General features: G+C 35.1%; 1 protein-coding gene across 17 annotated transcripts in view; it reads left to right on the top strand.

The window, feature by feature from the left end:
* The window catches only part of AFG2A (AAA ATPase AFG2A), a 439,139-nt gene that overhangs the window by 179,938 nt on the left and 238,992 nt on the right, over positions 1-20,209 (top strand). Inside the window, exon 13 of one of the 17 annotated variants that reach the window (XR_013167564.1) lies at positions 1,343-1,447. The exons of 13 other annotated variants lie outside the window; for them this stretch is intronic. Coding sequence is in view for 3 of the 4 variants with exons in the window: in XM_077140099.1 (XP_076996214.1) it covers positions 1,343-1,546 (204 nt within the window). In the remaining variant the exon portion in view is untranslated. Of the gene's footprint in view, positions 1-1,342; positions 18,986-20,209 lie in introns of those variants that run through there. 3 more of the 17 variants (XM_077140101.1, XM_077140099.1, XM_077140103.1) reach the window with 3 other exon arrangements.

Genomic DNA, 20,209 nt, shown 5'->3' with positions numbered 1-20,209 from the left:
TGTTTCTGAGATTTTTCCTTTTTTTAGGCCTTTTCAGGTGCCACTTTACCAAATTTTTTTGTTATTGAGAAATTCCTTCTTACAAACAGGCTAAAAAGCAAGAAAATATTATCCAGGTATACACAAATGACTTTTTCTTCTAACCATGTGACTGTCAGCAAAGGATGGGGAAGCCGTACATCAGCCTTGAGGCTTCTCTCGTGTTATAAAAACCTTAGGTGACAGTTGAAGAGCACCTTAACTTTCTCACTTAAAATTTATTACTCTTTGAAAAAGGAAAACTTGTTGAGCTGCATATTTTTTCCTTTCACAGCTATCTGATTAGCCACTAATAATTTAGTTCCTTTTAGTGTGCTGTTAACTGTTTTTAAAAAGTTCTATGAATGTAAAATAGTTTTGAGTTAGAACAGAAATGTCTAAACTATATGATTATTTAAAGTTGATTCATTTTTTAAATTTAAAAGCATGATTTTATTATGTTGTTATTGCTCCTAGAACACCAGTATAGCCAAGAGTTTAATCTGAAGCTGTGTATTGAATGTTTGAAGGTCTTTGCTAGAAATTACTCTTTGTAACAGAGTTACGTTTCTACACCTGACTGTGCATGTGTGTGTGTGTCTGGAAGGAATATGAAGAAGTATAGTGGGGGGCGGTGGATTTAATAAAAGAAAACTCAGTTGCTTTCTTTGAGATATGTCTAGTCTAATTTGAAATACATGTAAATTTTAAAGTATTGTAATCATGAAACATTAACAATCCAAACTTTTTGCTTCAGTACATTTAGCACATGCATCAGATTTGATTTGGAAGAATGGAATTAGCTCGTACCCTTCTTCCTGCCTCTCTGCCTTTTGTGTTCTCTACTTGCCTATACATTTGGTGGTGTAGTAACTCGTTTGTGACACAAGGTGGTGAAGTTCCCTTGAAAGGTTCCTGGTATAGGTTCAGCCCTCAGAGCCCCCTCCTCCAACCAAAGGGTGAGTTAGTTGAAGGATATGGGAAGAACTGGCTTTGCTTTTAAAAACAAAATTTTTAGTGGAAATTTACCTGGGTGTCCTACTATCTAATTTAGTTTAAAACTAAAGGTTTAAATTTAAACGGGGATGTATGTGAAAGGAATAAGGGAAAGTTGAGCAGTGGAGAGGGAGTTGGCAGTCATGACGAAAATACTGTACAGTAGCACCATGCTAGGTTGTTGGTGTGATATCTAATTACTCTAGCCAAATGTAAGCATTTTACATCTGATTGACACAGTACCATTGTATTCCTAATACAATAAATTATACTAGATCAGTACTGGGGTTTGTGTGTGTGTGGTTAAAAACTATGATATACCATTTAGGCTCCCGGGGAGCTTCGTGAAACAGGAAGCCAGGAGAGAAAGCTAGCAGATGACGCCATGCTCGCCATGTGTCCTTCCAGCCAAGCGAGAAACTGTGACTGTTCGCCATATGCCTTCTCACTTGAGAGAGAAACCCTGAACTTCATCAGCCTTCTTGAACCAAGGTATCTTTCCCTGGATGCCTTAGATTGGACATTCCTATAGTCTTGTTTTAAATGGGACATTTTCTTGGCCTTAGAACTGTAAACTAGCAATTTATTAAATTCCCCTTTTTAAAAGCCATTCTGTTTCTGGTATATTGCATTCTGGCAGCTAACAAACTAGAACACTCTCCCTCAGGTGGCTCACAAACTACTTGAGCAAATAAGGGGACTTTGCTTTCAAACCTTAGTGACCAGATTTCAGGACAGAAGTAGGGTGAGGGTAGAATTTTAGGGGTGAGAAGATTCTTAGAGAATTGGTTTTTTTAGTAATAATTTGCCTGAGAAACTAAAGATTTTCTGAACAAATCTTTTAAAGCACTAGTAACAAAAGTCAATTTATTATACATATATTAAGGACAGTTTTCAATTTGGTTTTTATTGTAATAAAAAACAAATCATGAAAATACACTTTTCCTTTCCCTTCCTGGAAGGAGTAGTGCAGATGAACCAGGCTAATGCCTCGGATCAACCAGTATGTTACATATCAAATAACTTTTACCTTTTAGCAACTTTTCAGTCTATGCTAGAAAAATTTATGGCCTAAAGGTTCAGTTTTTCTACATTCATAAAGGTATTTATTTGATGACGCGCTTATTCAGAGGTATGCTTTGTTATAGAAAGACAATACTAAGCCAATCACAAGACTGGTGTCTTTTGGACATCTTGATTCTGGAGCATTTTTAAAATATTAAAGTACAAAATGAGCTCTTGATACAATAGGATAAAGACAAAAGGTAGTAGATTTTATCCGAGCAGACAGGTGAAGAAAATAAATCATTAATGTTTGGGGAAGAAGAGAACAATTGTATTTTCAAGCAAATTTTGTGTGGTTTGGGAATTTGAAGGTTCTTCCTCTTTAATACCATATTTTCAGGTTTTAATGATGCAGTCATTTCCTTTTCTTGCTGAGATATAGATAGCTTTCTCAAAGGCTAGTAGAGAGCTGACATTTTATCAAGTGCAATAACTTTATGAGGTAGGTGCTGTTACTGACCCTGATTTATAGCTGAGAAAACTGTTACTTAGCAAGAGTAAGTAAATTGCCTAATGCAATGGAGTTGGACTACAAATTCAGGCAGTTTACCTTTATTAAAATAAATTAATTCTTAAATTCTGTAGCAGACTTAATGTCTTTGAATTCATTGTATATTTAATATTTGATGTGCTTTTGCTCTTGCTTTATATCTGAATTCAGTCTCTAACATTTGCGTGATCTTACTAGATGACTTGGGGAAAGAAAAAAGAGACTGTCTTTCTGTGTGTGTGTGTTTTGTTGATTTTATGTTCTGGTATTTATTTATTTGAGTTAGTTTATTAGAATTGAAAACTTCAGCATTGGCAAGTAGATGATAATTCAACCTTTATCTTCCCAGGAAAATTTAATAGAAAACTTAAGTCAGTTAGTTAGATGTAAAATAAACTAAGTCAGATGTAAAATAAACTAGTGTGCCATTTGCATATTTTTGTAAATAATATTTTATTGGAAAATAGCAACACCCATTTGTTATCTGTTGTCTTTGCCTACTTTTACACTGCAGTGGCAGGTGCTGCAGAGATTGCCATGATCTACAAGCCACAAATAATTAACCTGCTGTTCAGGAAGAAGTTTAATGACCCCTGGATTAATAAAACTAAGGTTTTTTTGGACCAAAACTATTCAGATGAACCATTTATTCGTTGGCTTATTAATTGCATCATTCACTGGCCACTTCCTGAGCACCTGTTATGTGCCATGCAGTGTGTGTGTTAGGGAGTGGACAGGCAAAAGCAAATATGTCCTACAAAAATGTTGACATTACAGCTCAGCTCAGTAAAATATAATGTTAATTATAAGAGCTAGGAAATATTCATGAGAGGTTTCATTTATATGAAGAAATAATAATGCTTAGCCTGTTGGGAAATAACTCTATCAATTATCTGACACCATAGATGCTCAACTCCCTTTTCTCTCTCTGGTTTTCCTGTTCTCCTTTAATGCTACTCAGTTATTTCTTCCATAGTACTTATTACCATACACTTTGCTTATTTACTAAGATTATTGTTTATTTCTCTCCCTTGCTGGAGTGCTCCATGAGGCCAAGGGTTTTTTGTCTATTTTGCTCACTTATATATCCAAAGTGCCTGGAACATGTGTGTTTTAGTTTGTTAAAACAACCAGAATGCAATATACTGGAAATGAAACAGCTTTTACAGTTCATTAAGTTGCAAGTTTACAGCTATAAGGCCATGAAAATTTACAAGTGAAGGCACCAGTGTGAGAGTACCTTCACTCAAGAAATGCTGATGCCGTCCAGGACACCTCTGACAACTGGGAAGACATGTGGCTGGCATCTGCTGGGGTCTTTGGCTTCTGAATACCTCTGTGAACTGAGAAGGCACATGGTGATGGCTGCTAGCTTTCTCTACTGACTTCCTGTCTCATAAGTATTCCTTGGGAATGTTTTCCTTCTGCATTTCCAAAAGTCTCTGACTATGTGAGCTCTGAAGCTTTTTCCAAAATGGTTCACTTCTTTTTTTTTTTAACATTTGTTCCCCCTATTATTTATTTTTATTCCATATTTTCTACTCGTCTGTTGACAAGGTAGATAAAAGGAGCATCAGACACAAGGTTTTCACAATCACACAGTCACATTGTGAAAGCTATATCGTTAAACAATCATCATCAAGAAACATGGCTACTGGAACACAGCTCTACATTTTCGGGCAGTTCCCTCCAGCCTCTCCATTACATCTTGGATAACAAGATGATATCTACTTAATGCATAAGAATGGTTATTCTTATAACCATTAATTATATTATTCATATAACCCAGGATAACCTCTCAACTCTAGAATCTCTCAGCCATTGACATCTTGTCTCATTTCATTCTTCCCCCTTTTGGTCAAGAAGGTTTTCTCAAACCCTTGATGCTGGGTCTCAGATCATTCTAGAGTTTTTCTCAGTCCCTTGATGCTGAGTCTCAGCTCATTCCAGGATTTCTGTCCCATGTTGCCAGAAAGGTCCACACCTTTGGGAGTCATGTCCTATGTAGACAGGGGGAGGGTGGTGAGTTTGCTTGTTGTGTTGGCTGGAGAGAGAGGTCACATCTGAGCAACAAAAGAGGTTCTCTTGGAGGTGACTCTTAGGCCTAATTTTAAGTAGTTTTGACTGGGGTTAAGTTTCATATGAACAAATCCCAAGACTGGGGGCTCAGCCTATAGCTTTGGTTGTCCACACTGCTTGTGAGAATATCAAGGGTTCAACTTGGGGAGGTTGAATTTTCCCCCATTCTCTCCATTCCCCTAAGGGCACTTTGCAAATACTTTTCCACTCACTGATTAAATTACTCTGAGATTCATCGGGGCATCACTCTGGACAAACCAACAAAATCTCATGTCCTACCCAAAGTTCCATGTGCTTAAGGTGTTCAACCAACTGTCTACATAAGTTATATTAGGAAATGCACTAGTCAAAATATAAATTTTGTACCGAATAAACATTTTTTCTTTAGTCTCACAAAAAGTTGAAATTTTAAAATATAAATTACCATCTATTTTCAGCACCCTGCAGTAATGATATTCCTTTGTTCTTCCTCATGCAAAAACATTTTTTAAATTTGTACATTTAGACACTATTATTAGACACTCCAGGCATTCCTAGATTATACCATCTCAGTCTTTATCATCTATCTTTCTTTGTGTTTTCATTTATGCCCCCAGCTCTCCTCCCTCTAAAATTCTCACATTCAGCTTCATTCAGTATTTTAACATAATTGTATTACAGTTAGGTAGTATTATGCTGTCCATTTCTGAGTTTTTATATTCAGTCCTGTTGCACAATCTGTATCCCTTCAGCTCCAGTTGTTCAATATCTTACCCTATTTCTATCTCCTGATGGTCTCTGTTACCAACAAAATATTCCAAGTTGATTCACTAATGTCAGTTCATATCAGTGAGACCATACAGTATTTGTCCTTTTGTTTTCAGCTAATCTCACTCAGCATAATGTCCTTAAGGTCCATCCATGTTGTTTCATACTTCCTAACCAAAATGGTTCACTTTTATAAAGACTCCTTACCCCACCTAGGTGTCTCCATGGAAGCCACTTAATCAAGATCTCTCCACTCCAGACTTAATGTGTCTATTGTTAAAGCTTACAATCTAGGCCCCTGTTTTCTTATAAGCGTCTTGTAAAGGTGACCATACTATTGTTGTTCTTTTATTTCTGGCCTGTTTTGCCTCACCAAATGTCCCACATGTTCATTCACATCGTTGCATGCCTCACGACTTTGTTCCCATTTTGTAGCGGCACAACCTTCGTTCATAAGTATACACCATCGTTCACCAATCTACTCCTCAGTCAGTGCATCCTTCAGCCACCTGCATTCATCAGGCATCATGTGTAGTGCCCAAATAGATTTGGAGGATGATTTGAATGTTAGATGTTTAAAATCATCTACGTAGGTGCTCACTGGTGGTCATACCTCGTTTGAACTAAACTATGATTGAGTAACAAATGGTTGGGTCAGATGGTTCAGTATTTATATTTCCTCTTTGACATATTTATAAGTGTTTGATGATAGTCATTGGCATTATTTGCTAATGTTTTTTGAACTTTTGAAATATATAAGTACTTTTCTTTATGTGCATTTCCTTTGCATTTATTTTAATTGGCTTTGAGTTTTACTTACTGTATACGTAACCTCGTACTTTTAAAGAGATGGTTCTTCCAACAGCTTTGCTTGGGGTCTTTGCTTTGGATGATGGTTTAGATGGATGGAGAGGGTTGCTTGCTTTACTATTTATCATTTCCCCAGGCAAATCCATGGAGACAGGCTGCTGTTAGGATAGGAGAAAAACAATAAAAACAAATAGAGCACTTTGGCCTGAAACTGAATTATATTATCTGTGCTACCAGCTAGAGCCTTTGCTCACTTAGCCAGACAATCTCCATAGGGATTAAAGCTTCTCCCTGCATCAGAGACAGTTATAGTGTTCTGCAACCTTGTACTCAGTTAAAAAAAAATCTAGTTATAAACAGTTTCTCATAGCTTGCAAAATCCTCACCAGCTCAGTTTGTGAACAATGAATGTGCTGATGACTGTAACGTAAGTGTCAGTTATTAAAAGAATACAGTACTAATTGCTTGGATTTTATTTTTGGTTTCTATATACGGTCCCTACACACACTCCCAATGATTTCAGTGGTTTTTGCTTTGTTATCTGTATCAGAATTGAGAAGAAAATTATGGGCATATACACTGATGGGGCACTGGCAATTTAAGAGTTGTTGTTAGTATGTTTTTCTGTTTAGAAGAGGTTATAAGAATTTTGACCCTGCACAAAAGTGTAGAAAGATAGAATTGTAGAAACAAAAGACAGATAAAAAAAACACCTCAAAATATTCTGTAGACCAAACAAAAACTGTAAATGTCTGAGCTTTCCAGGAAGCTATTTTTCTTCAAGATTTCTAATGGAGGTTTTATAGCTCTTTTCTAAAGCAGTGATCCTCAACCTGGTGTTAGATCTGCTCCCCTCCCCCGACCAGGAGACATCTGATAATGTCTGGAGACAGTTTTGATTGTTACAGCTGGAGGGTGAGGTCATCCAGTGGGTAGAGGTCTGACACACTGCTAACATCCTGCAGTGCACAGGGCAGCCGTCCACCACAGAATGTTATTTAGTCCAAAATGTTCGTAGTGTGAGTTTAAAGAAACCTTGCTCTAAAGCATGGGTTTTTATATTGATGGGAGTTTTTCCAAATGAATAGCCACACCGATGTTTACACTATTCTACGAGGAGAATTTGTTTTGTTTGTTTGAATTACTGAAAAGAGAGAAAATACCTTTATGCATTGATTTAGGGATTTATGGTCACATTGAATACAGACATTCTTTGTAAAGTATTCATGGAGACAGTTTGGTGATTTCTTGGTACATAAAAATGGGAAATAATCTTGTTTTGTGATAGAAGGACATGAGGAATTTTATATTCTATTTTCCCCTTTGTGAATATGAAATGAAACATCTATGTAGAAGATGGGATTGAATAGACTTATTTCTATAATGGTGAATTAAGTCATTTAGCTTAGAGTGTAATCACAATATTTAAAATTAACTAGTGTGGATTCACTTCTTAGATGTAAATAGTAGTAGTTCATTTAATGTCTAAGCCTCAGTCAGCACATCTGGCAAGTAAGATCATTATTTTAAATCTCTCAGATAGATGTTTTACTAAGTTTACTTCGTAAATACACATTAAACTTTTCTCAGGTGAGTTAAAGAATTGTCTAACGTTAATCGATTACTTGACTTCAATGTAAGGAGTAGGCATTCCCTAGTTCATTTCACAAATGGGTCTATTGAACCGCCATTTTCAGCATTGTCTGCTCAATCTCAATAATGTGTGGAGATGAATGTATATATAACCGCACATGTATAAACACAGACACACCAAGTCGCATAGTGGTAGGGTAAGTGTGGTTTGATCCAAAGTGTTTACATTGCTTTCCAGAGGTTTAGGTCTTTGGAGCCTGGCCTGGGATCCAGGGCATACCATAATCCCCTTGAGGTTCTGGGAAATAGTACATGGGATACAGCATACAGTCTCTAAGCAGATTTTATAATATTCCATCCATATATTAAAGCAAAAACAGACATTGAAGAATATATCGCTGTCATCTTTTTCCCCCGCCATATTAAAAATTGCTGTTTATCTTGTTTTAAGCAATTATGTTATCAGTTATACTACCCACTCTCAATTAACTGAATGCATGCTTTCAGTAAAGGAGAGGTAAAAAAATTGTAGCTTGGAGTCACAGATATAGCAAGTCACTTTACTTCTGTTTACATGCTGAAATTGTCTGTTTTGTAGAGATGGAAGATTTGCATTCTATCATCAACAAAAGTCTACTGAGAGTCTTTAAAAATAAAAATTAAAAAATTTTAATGAAGCCACTAACCAGACCTATGCAGCTAGAATAGAAAATAATGCAGGCAAGAAACTGAATCTCATCGAGAGGTAAAAAATGCAAAGTTTGTGGCTCTCTTATAGATTGTAGCATATACAATAGTTTCAGGAAGCAATATAATAAATTTCATATGTTGTCCTATATTCTAAATACTCACCGTTAATCATTACTTTTCATTTTTAAAGAGCAGATTATTTAGATGATACTTTGAATTGGTTGTATATGTTATCCAAAGATCGAAACTATCCAGTAAGAGCAGCTCTTCTGCTGTGGTGGCCATTACAAGGTAGCAGCCATGGCTCTGTGCTACCCCAAGTCTGTGGGCCCCAGAAAGGGCCATAAGAGGACCAGGAACTTGAGCAAACCCAGACGCTGTCACCACCGTAGGACGCCTCGCCACACACATGCAGTTCACATGGGACCTGATCCAAGAGATGTGGCTTTGCCCCGTAAGAGCAACCTGCCGTAGAGCTCCCCACGGTCTCCAAAGACAAGTGGGTTCTCAGGTTCATCAGAAAAAGGGTTGAGACATCTCATTCGTGCCCAGAGGGAGAAGGGTAGATGACATCATGGCTGCCATGAAAGAATGACCCCCCCGCCAGGTAAATAACACCGTAAGACATACCTTGTCCTGACCTCTATACCTGAACCCTATCCTCAACCCCAATTTTTATCAGTGTCTGATTTCTTCTCCAAATGTTTATTTTTTAGATATAAGCAGATATATATGTTGATTCTTGTTTTCCAATACCCTTCCCAGACATACAAAATGTAGAAAATTGTATACACTATTAAGCATTTTGCTTTTTAGTACTGTACTTTGGAGAACTTTCCTCATCATTATATGAGTATTTTCCTCATTCTTTTGTAGGCTGAATGGTATTCTGTTGTACAAATGTACAATAGTTGTTCAACCAGTCCCCTATTGATAGACACATGGGCTGCTGCCAACCTTTTGCCATTACTAGCAGTACCGCAGTGAATAACCTTATCCACCTGTCATTTTGTACTTGTGCAGGTATGTTGTAAACATGGGGTTGCTGTGTTAGAGAGTAAATGCAATTGTAATTTTATTAGCTGCTACCATGTTGCCTTCCACAGTGGTTCTACCATTTTGCTTTCACCAGTTTAATTTGGAATGTGTCAGGATTTCCAGGTTGGTACAATTGAGAAAGTCAATTAAGAAGAATAATTAAAATATTTAATATCAAGTTTAATGATTTTACTTTAGCATTAAACATATAAATGTACATTCATTTAAGAACATTTGACTTAGGGTAAATAATTTCTTTCCTTTGATAATGGTTCACTGATTCGCATTCTGTTACAAATCTCATCTAAACCACATCTGTAATGAAATCATCTGTAATGATTTCAATTTTTGTCTTCTATAAAGTGGAATAAGAACTCAAGGACGCTTTTAAGACAGCCTGAGTATTTCCATTCTTTTACAGATGGAAGATTTCCATTCTTTTTAAGGTTATTTCTGCCTACACCAAATTAACAGCTATTTTAGTTTATTCACCTTTATTAACTCTTTCCTAAAAATTTGCCTTCTAATCTCTAACAGCCATATTTCAATGGTTTATATAATTTTACTTAATTATATGATAGTATTATGTAGCTGTTTAACTAGAATTTTTTTTCCATTTATGCAGTCACTTTTATTAACTCCATGTGCATATCAGTGACAACTTTCTCCCTGAATATTCTGTCACTGAAGTTTGTCTCTCTGATGCATTTATTCTTTATTTTCAGATCTGGCATTTTTTTTTAAAAATATTTTTATTGATAAAACAACGTACAAACACAAACATTCTTAACATACAAACTTTCCGTATATGATGTGCAGTCAATGGCTCACAATATCATCACATATAAACTAGATTTTTTTATTCAGAATATTTTAGTTGTACTTTGTTCACTACTGTGTCCCACTGCTTTTATTGTGTCTGGCATATTTAGTGTTCAGTAAATACTTACTGAAGAAGAAGAAAAGGAGCTAATATGGGAACAGGCTCAACTGACTCCTGGTATATAACCAAAATTAAGAGAAGAAAGCATAGGAGAGGAGGAGGAAGGGGATACACAGCAGAGGATATTCTTGTCAGTCAGCGATACTTCATTTGCTATGATTCACATATTATAGTTTGGAAAATTAAACTTTTATGATATTTCTTCCATATTGGAGTTCAAAGAATGGTGTCTTAAGGGAATATTCAGTTCCAAGGCCTAATTCACTTTTTTAGTATGAATATCAGACTTGCTGTCTATCTGTATATTACACTCATGTCCAGCTTGTTGCTTACTCTCTCATAGGAAAAGGATATTGGGAATAGGCGATCATTTCCTAGTCCATTTTCCCACATACATCTTCATGATTTTGCCATGTCCATGTGCCACCTTACTGTTATTTACTTTACCTTTCTTTTCAACTGACATTTTAAACTTTTAAATAAATTTAGTGAATAAGGATAATTTTTATCTCCTAAAGGGAACAGTAGTTACAGCATTTTATTCAGTTGCATAGATGAAAAGCAGCAGTAAAAATAAATACAAAGAAAACAAAACAGTGCTATTAAACATTATTAAATGTGGTATTTGCAGAGGGCTCTGAGCAAAACAAGATTAGCAAGTTAGAGAAATGTGAAAAGTACACTAGCAATAAACAAAGTTTCTTATCTGATAAAGGGTCATGATATACACAGCCTACTCTCAGATGTTTAAAAAAAAGTACACAGCTCGAGTGTGACAGAGCAAATGATAAAGTAAAAGGAATAAAATATTAACAGTGGGTGAATTTCAGTAAAGGGTATAAGAGTGTTCTTTGTACTATTCTTATTCTAGCAGGTTTTCTCTAAATTTGCAGTGATCCCTAAATAAGGTTTTTAAAGTATCCTTTGAAAATTAGGTCGTTGAAAGAGGGGAATACATGTTTAATATTATTTAATGTAGTATCCATATATCATGTAAAAGTATGTCAGGTTATCTTGTGCATTCCTCTCTTCCAGAAAGAGTGTATTAAATGATCTCTAAAGTTCCTTCTAGTTCTAGTGTTTTTTTATATTTTGTATGCATTCTATTAAGATGGTATAATTGAAGTGACCTGGCTTCCAATTCAGCATTTCATTGAATAGCACTATACAGGTTCAGTTTAAAGAAAGGCTGTCTTTAGAAAAGGTGGCCTCAGTGGTTTGCAGAATAGAAGTAGTTTAGGAAGAAAATGCTGAACAATTTAGTTAGTTGTCAAAATGGGAAATATTGGGTAAGAAAGTTGTTGTGAAGATTCAGAGAGACTTTAGCCTAACTCACAAACTAAGTTTCTATTTCTTATAATTCTCATCTTGCCACAATCTTTGATATCTGATAATGATGAACTATAAAAGGTCTGGATATGTCTATTTTTTGAAAAAATACTCTCATCACCATCCTAAATTGAGGATTTACTATGTGTAAGACTCAGTCCTCGGTAAGGATTTGTATTGCTATCAAGTTCAAGATACATTGTTCAGTAATCTTCTTGTTCAGATGGAATATTTTAATTGAATCAAATTCTACAGGTCTTTTTGTGTCTACTTGGTGTATAATGCGCTATTTCCTTGTGAGTTCTTAAATGGTGAGTGTATTTGAGGCTGGCTGTTCATATTTTGTGCAATGCAGGATTTGACTTTTTTTTTTTTTAAATACCTTTCACTCTCAATAATCCCATAACCCAAAATCTTTCATTCTTGTCCCAGGGCCCCATTGCACTCCCCCTATTGCCTAGTTGTTTTTTGATTGTTTCTTTCTTCGTTTTCTGCCTTGCTTATTTCCATGCATTACCCCTTACTTCCAGAACATAAATTCAAAATTTACTTGTTTTATTATCTAGGGTAGTGTTTAAATAATCAAATAGATACTTCCTCAGAATATGCTGATAAGAATCAGCTTGATTTGCTATATATATGTAAATATACATATATTTGCATTTATGTATGTATTTATTTTAACTTATGTAGATAGTTTGATTGAATGCCATAGGTACTTGGAATCTCAGGTAGGACATGAGATTTTGTTGGTTTGTCCAGACTGATGCCCCAGTGAATCCCAGAGTGATTCGATCAGTGAGTGGAAAAGAATTTGCAAAGCCCCCTTCGGGGAATGGTGAGAATGGGGAGAAATTCAACTTCCCCAAGTTGAATTCTTGATATTCTCACAAGCAGTGTGGACAACCAAAGCTATAGGCTGAGCCCCAGTCTTGGGGTTTGTTCACATGGAACTTAACCCCACAAAGGATAGGTCAAGTCTACTTAAAATCTAGGCCTAAGAGTCACCCCCAAGAGAGCCTCTTTTGTTGCTCAGATGTGGCCTCTCTCTCCAGCCAACACAACAAGCAGTCTCACCACCCTCCCCCTCTCTGCGTGGGACATGACTCCCAGGGGTGTGGACCTTCCTGGCAACGTGGGACAGAGATCCTGGAATGAGCTGAGACTCAGCATCAAGGGACTGAGAAAAACCCTAGAATGAGCTGAGAATTAACATCAAGGGATTGAGAGAACCTTCTCGACCAAAAGGGGGAAGAGTGAAATGAGACTAAGTGTCAATGGCTGAGAGATTCCAAACAGAGTTGAGAGGTTATCCTGGAGGTTATTCTTATGCATTAAGTAGATATCACCTTGTTAACCAAGATGTAATGGAGAGGCTGGAGGGAACTGCCTGAAAATGTAGAGCTGTGTTCCAGTAGCCATGTTTCTTGATGATGACTGAACAATGATATAGCTTTCACAGTGTGACTGTGTGATTGTGAAAACCTTGTGTCTGATGCTCCTTTTATCTACCATATCAACGGAAGAGTGGAACATATGGAATAAAAATAAATAATAGGGGGAACAAATGTTAAAATAAATTTAGTTTGAAATCCTAGTGATAAATGAAAGTGAGGGGTAAGGGGTATGGTATGTATAGTCTTATTTTTCTCTGTTATCGTTTTATTTCTTTTTCTGTTGTCTTTTTATTTCTTTTTCTAAATCGATACAAATGTTCTAAGAAATGATGAATGTACAACTATGTGATGATATTAAGAATTACTGATTATATATGTAGAATGGAATGATAAAAATTATATTTATCAAATTAATTAAATGGTGAGGAGAATAAAAGTCTTTGGTTATTAAAGGTTAAAAAAATAATTTGGCTCTATCAATTTATTTTCTCTAATTTACTTCTATTCAGTACCCCTTAGTTTATGTCTTGATTTTCTCTAACATTAATTCTTTCCCAGATTTCTCCTATTCATCTAATAACTACCATATGTATCTTAAAGTCAGAGTGGTCACATCCTATTTTTGGTAACTATCCAATACTTGATATTCGGCAAATATTTGCCTATTGAGTGAAAATAAGTCATAAATATTAAATATTTAAGTCTCTTTTAATTTTCACAGAGTCAATAAAGCCAATTTTGAAAGGAGAAACAATTATTTTAAAATAATAGCATCATAATTTTATCAAGTCAATTTTATAGTTGTTAAAATTTGACATCAGCAGAGGGCAGTCAAACCAAAGCTCATTGTGCTTTATTTTGGAAAATTTAAACTTTATCTTGGTAAGCGTTATTAACTTGGGATACCAACTGCATTTTATAGTCCATGTGTAAATGAATTTAGGAACTCTTCAGTGAAGCATTTATAGAATTGTGGATTCTTCAGCCATGTAAGTCAAATAGATTTTTTTTAAAGGAAAAAAAAATGAGATTTTTTTTTTTTAAATCATGAAATGCTGTATTTGGTGCTTTTGATAGGTGGCTGATTCTTGTGTATGCCTTGTTTTTTCCTACTTTAGGCTTGTATTTCTATTAAGTTATTTCTTTAATCAGGTTCCCTTCATTCAACAGAATATTGATTTGTATAGAATACTTTTATTTCTCCTGTGAACTTACTGAGGAAAGTAAGTTTTTATTAGAGGCTACACTAACTTAAAGTTTGGCAAATTCCAAAGTTTTATTGAGTTTTTCCTTCCTGAATCTTTCCTCTGGCAAGCATGAACAGCTAGCAGTGTGTGATTACAGATGTGCTCGTTTTCACGTCCTCCTCCTGGAGGGTGGTCTAGTACTTATTAAGAGAGAAACACAGGTTAGACAAAATAGTGTTTAACATATGCTCATGGCATTACTGTATTTCCTGTTTTGTGTTCACAGTAAGAAGATTTTGAAAACTTCCTTTGTATAAATACCTCACTGAGATTCCAGACAAGTATAATCTTGTCTGCTGATAGGCAGGAAAGAGTGATGTCCTGGAATGCTGCGAGAGAAGGAAATCTCTTTGTGTTCCACAAATGATACCCCTAAACCTTTTAAGAATATAATTTTAAAAATGACAGCTCTGTATTTGCTTTCCCTTCCGTTTATTAACTTGCATGCAGTAAGTTCAGAAATGCATTTAGCTGAAAAAAAAAGATTCATTGTGTCTGAGAAACAAGGATCTTCCTCAGAGTTTGCTGAAAGTTATGATAGAAATATCACAGGGTAAACATAAAAACAGATTTAATAAATGATTATTTTTTGTTTTCTTTGCTCAAAGTTTTTTTATTCTTGAATCAGGTTTATTGGCAATTCTCTACAGTCTTGAAAGATGCAGCATCTCCCACTCCCTGCCAGTATTTCCACTAAAGAAATAATTTTGGGAAATTGTTTTTAGAGCAAAGCTTGTATTTTTTTAAAAAGTTATTTTCATTATTTAATGTGAATTGTCAAGATGTGTCAGTATCAAAGTAGTATAACTTTAACATGTAATATTCTAATGAATTTTTTTTTTTTTTAAGGAAAGACAGAGAGAAGGAAGGAAGGATAGAAGGAAGGAAGGGAGGAAGAAAGGGAAACATCTTTTAAACATTTTCTTGTTTTTTTTTTTTATTGTATTTTTGTTTCTCCGTTTTTGTTACATGGGCTGGGGCCGGGAATCGAACCGAGGTCCTCCGGCATAGCAGGCAAGCACTTTGCCCGCTGAGCCACCGCGGCCCGCCCTCTAATGAATTTTTTATACTTAATTCTGATAGCTAAGGAGTCGATGAAAATAGTATTTCTGTTCAGTGACTGAAAAAATGGTCATGGTTAAACCTTTAAATACAAAACAGATATCACAGATTAGTCCTAAGTCTAACTTCTTAGCCAGTTCTCTATTTTCTTGTTCATCACCACTGTTATAATTAATATGCCTAATTGTCTATAGTGATTCTCTGTTTCAGTCCTCACTCATTCCCAAATTCAACTCAGTGGAGAATCATCTGCAAGAATTTTCAAATACAAGGTTAAAAATGCTTTTAATCACTTTCAAATGTTAGAGAAGTTTCGTATGCCTTTTATTATCAAATAATTTTTCATTAACGCATGTATCATACAATATGCCCTTTGCATATATTTGCTTAACAATCTGTTGAACATTATTATCCACATGTGTCTGCACATACATCTATTGTGATGAAATATTAAGGCTGCTGCATCTTTGAGTCTTTTTAAAGGAAGTAGTGTGAACAACAGAGCTACTAACTGATATGGTAGCTCCATGGTGATTCTATGGTGTTGAAAACCCATCTTCCTTCTATATTGTTACTATATAATTGCTTAGCCCACATGGTAAAAAAAAAAAAATCTTCCCATCCCATCCATTGGTTCCTATTCATGTTAACAGAAATGAGGAAATGAGGTGAAGAACTCACTCCTCCCCTTAAGAACATGAGTCGTAAATTCATTTATCATTTACATCCCATTGACCAGATCTCAGCTACATGACTGTAGCTACCCGGGAGACTGCAAAATAAAGATATTCTCCATTTTGAGTTGGCGTGCATACAACTTCAATTCAGGAAATTATTTTAGGAAAAAGAGAAGAACTAAGTAGTCTTTGATGTTTTCTGTTAGCGACATTGGTTGACGCTGTCCATTCCTTCCTCTTTGAAACTCTCCTGCTTTCTCTTACAAGACACAATAAGCCTCTAATTTTTAAAATTCTCTGTCCCTACCTCTTAACTCCTTTACATATTTATTCTCCTGTGCTCTGCTGTAAAATGTTGCATTTCTTAATAGCAGACCTGACATCCAACCTTCCTTCTTCTCTCTCTGTGGGCAATCTCGTCCACATCCATGGCTTTAATTATCAAGTGATGCCACTTGCTTCAGCTCAGACTTTGGCTTAAGTGTCTCAAAATCATTTTAGGTTCAACATATCCTAAATCTAAGTTTTGCTGTAAGTGTTACATATATATTAAATTATTTAATCTTCTTAACAGCTTTATGAAATAAATACTTTCTTTTTTTTGGCATGCGATTTTACAAGTTTTGACAAGTACATAAACTTATATAGTCATAACCACAATTACCTCATAACCCCCAAAACAGTTTCTTGACTCCAAAAATTACTTCATGCTTCCTCTTCCTTTGTAGTTAAACCCTTCTACAATCCCTGACCCCTCACCACCACTGATCCGCCCTCTGTACCTAGTTTCCTGAATGTCATCTATATATAGACTCAAACAGGATGTAACCCTTTGAATCTGGCTTATTTTACTGAACATATTTTTAAGATTTATATGTGTTGTGTATGTTAATAGTTTGCTCCTTGTTTATTGCTAGGTAGTATTCCATTATATAGCTATTACAGATTTGTTTATATACAAACACCTATTGAAGGACATTTGGGTTATTTCCAGTGTTTGCTGTGCTACTATATATATATATATATATATATCTTTGTGGACAGGTTTTTGTGTGTGCATAAATTTTTGTATCTCTAGGAAAGTAGTAGCAGTGGGACTGCCAGGTCACAGCGTCACGGACTGTGTGCTTCACTTTGTAAGAAATGGCCAAATTGATTTTTAAAGAGTGTTTAAACCTTTTTACATTTCTACCAGCAATGAGAGTTGCAGGTGCTTTACATCCTTGTTTGCACTTGGTATTAGTTTTTTTCCAAATGTTCTAATAGTTGTGTAGTGTTATCTCGTTATGATTTTAATTTGCATTTCTCTAATGACTAATGATACTGAGTAGCTTTTCATGTACTCTTTTGACATTCAAACATATTCTTTGGCAAAGTGTCTTAAATTATTTTTACTAGCTTTTAATTTTTTTAATCGAGTTATTTTCTTACTTTTATTCTGTAAACTATTCTGGATAAAAAACCCTTTGTCAGGGCCACGGTGGCTCAGCAGGCAAGAATGCTTGCCTGCCATGCCAGAGGACCTGGGTTAGGTTCCCGGTGCCTGCCCATGTAAGAAAAAAAAAAAAATGCTTTGTCAGATACATTGCAGTCTCTTCTACTGGTCTGTTTTTTTAATTCTTATCATACTTCCTTTTGCAGAGCAAAAGTTTTTCATCTTAAAGAAGCCCAATTTTCAGATCTTGAATAGGGTGTGAGATCTTATTTGTTTGCACAGGTTAGTGTGATGGCCCTGTATATCCAAGAGTAATTTGGGCAGAGAATAAAGAAGTATTTGCCAAGTTCCCCTCAGGGACTGGGGAGAAAGGAGGAAATATTCAACTTCCTCATATGGGGAATTGTTAAAATGCTTTTGCAAGCAGTGAGGGAAACCAATTCAGTAGGCTGAGCCCTTGATCTTGGGGTTTGCCCCTATGAAACTTATTTCCTGCAAAGGAGCATTTGTAAGTATGCCTAAGAATACACAACTATGTGATGATATTGTGAGCCACTGATTGTATACTTTGGATGGACTGTATGTGTGTGAAGATTTCTCAATAAAAATATATATTTTTTAAATTGAAAAAAGAGAAAAGTTGCATATACACTGGGAAGCAAACAAAAAAGCCCAATTTTCAATTTTTTATTTTATGACAAGCTTTTTGGAGGAATTTTTGCTTAATGCAAGGTTTTGAATAGTCTTTTTTTTTTCTTTTTGGTAAAAGCTTTACAGCTTTATATTTTACATTTATATCTATAACCCATTTTTAGTTAATTTTTGCAACTAGTTTTAGGGATAAGTAAAGGCTCACTTTTATATGTTGATGCCTGGTTGTACCAGCACCATTTGTTGAAAAGACTGTTCTTTCTCTGTTGAATTTCTTATGCACCTCTGTCAAAAAATCAGTTGATCATATTCGCGTGGATCTGTATCTGGATCCACTTTTCTTCCATTGATCTGTCTATCTGTCACAAGACTTCACTTCCTTGATTATTGTAACTATCTAGTAGGACTTCATATCAGGTCGTGTGTGTTCTCCCACTTTGCTCTTCAGTTTCAGAATTTGTTTCAAGTGCTTCTAGTTCTTTGCTTGTTTGTATGAAGTTTAGAATCAGGTTGTCAGAATCTACAAAAAATCCAGCTGGGATTTTTTTGATTACGTTTGTTTTTAATCTATAGATCGTTTGGGAAATATTGACAATTTAGCAATGGTGAGTCTTCCAATGACAGAACATTGAACATCTATCCATTTGATTAGTTGTTCTTTGATTTCACTGTTTTGTAGTTTGCAACATATAAAGTTTGTACATACTGTATTGAATTTGTTCCTAAGTATTTCTTTGTACTAAATACTGTACTAAATTTATACTTAAGTATTTCTCTTTTGAGGTATTTTATAGTAAATAAAATTTATTTTAATTTTGGTTTCCAGTTTACCAAAAAATTGTTTTTTTACCAACAATGAAAAACTGGAAACCAAAATTAAAATAAACTTTATTTATTATAAAATACCTCAAAAGAAAAATACTTAAGTGTAAATTTAGTAGAGTATTTAGTACAAAGAAATACTTAGGTATAAATTCAATAGACATTGTTGGTATATTGAAATATGATTGATTTTAATGTGTTGACCTTGTTCACCACACTTTGTTATTCTCACTTATTGGTTCTAAGAGTTATTTTGTAGCTTTTTTGGAATATATGTACTCAATCCTGCCATCTTTGAAGGAAGACAGTTTTATTTCTTCCTTTCTAATCTGTATACTTTTTGTTCTTTTACTTGCCTTATTGCACTGGCTAGGATTTCCAGTACCTTATTGATGAGAAATGGTGAATGTGGACATCCTTTTCTTGTTCCTGTGATTGTAGGCTAGATTTTTTTAATAAATGCCCATTAACAGGTTAAGAAAGTTCTCTTCTATTCCTCGTTTGCTCAGTTTTGAATGAATTTTGTGTTTTGTCAAATGCTTTTTCTATATTGATATTATCATAGACTTTTTGTTCTTTAGGACTGTTAAAAGCAATGGATTGCTGCTTTGGTTTTGAAATGGCAAAGCATTTCACATGCCCAGGAAGAGCCTTACTTGGTCATGTTCTGTTATTTTTATTTATTTATTTTCATGAACAGGCACCGGGAAATTGAATCCGGGTCTCTGGCATGGCAGGTGAGAACCTTGCCACTGTGCCACCACTGCCCATATTGTATTATTTTTATATTAACTGTATTCAGAAATTTTGCTAATGCTTTGTTGAGGATTTTTATCTGTGTTCATGGTGAGTACTTGTCTGTTTTTCTTTCACTTAATTCATCTGTATTAAGACCTTTGTTTCAACATCGTTACTGTCCTCTTTATTCATCCCCTTTCTCAATAACCATCTGCAGGTTTCCACAGTTCTGTGGTGTGTCTCTTGACCTTCCCTTTTGTTTTGCCTCATTTTCTTGTGAATCACTCTGATTTTCTTAAAATCTGTAAGACTCATAAAGGGAAACTGAAAGAACAAACTCATAAGGCTTCTCAAACATTACTTGATTTTGCACAATAAATTA

Source organism: Tamandua tetradactyla, chromosome 22 (genome assembly GCF_023851605.1).
Source record: "Tamandua tetradactyla isolate mTamTet1 chromosome 22, mTamTet1.pri, whole genome shotgun sequence".
Taxonomy (NCBI): domain Eukaryota; kingdom Metazoa; phylum Chordata; class Mammalia; order Pilosa; family Myrmecophagidae; genus Tamandua; species Tamandua tetradactyla.
Note: the sequence above shows the minus strand (reverse complement) of the source record. Positions and strands in the feature narration are given on the sequence as shown.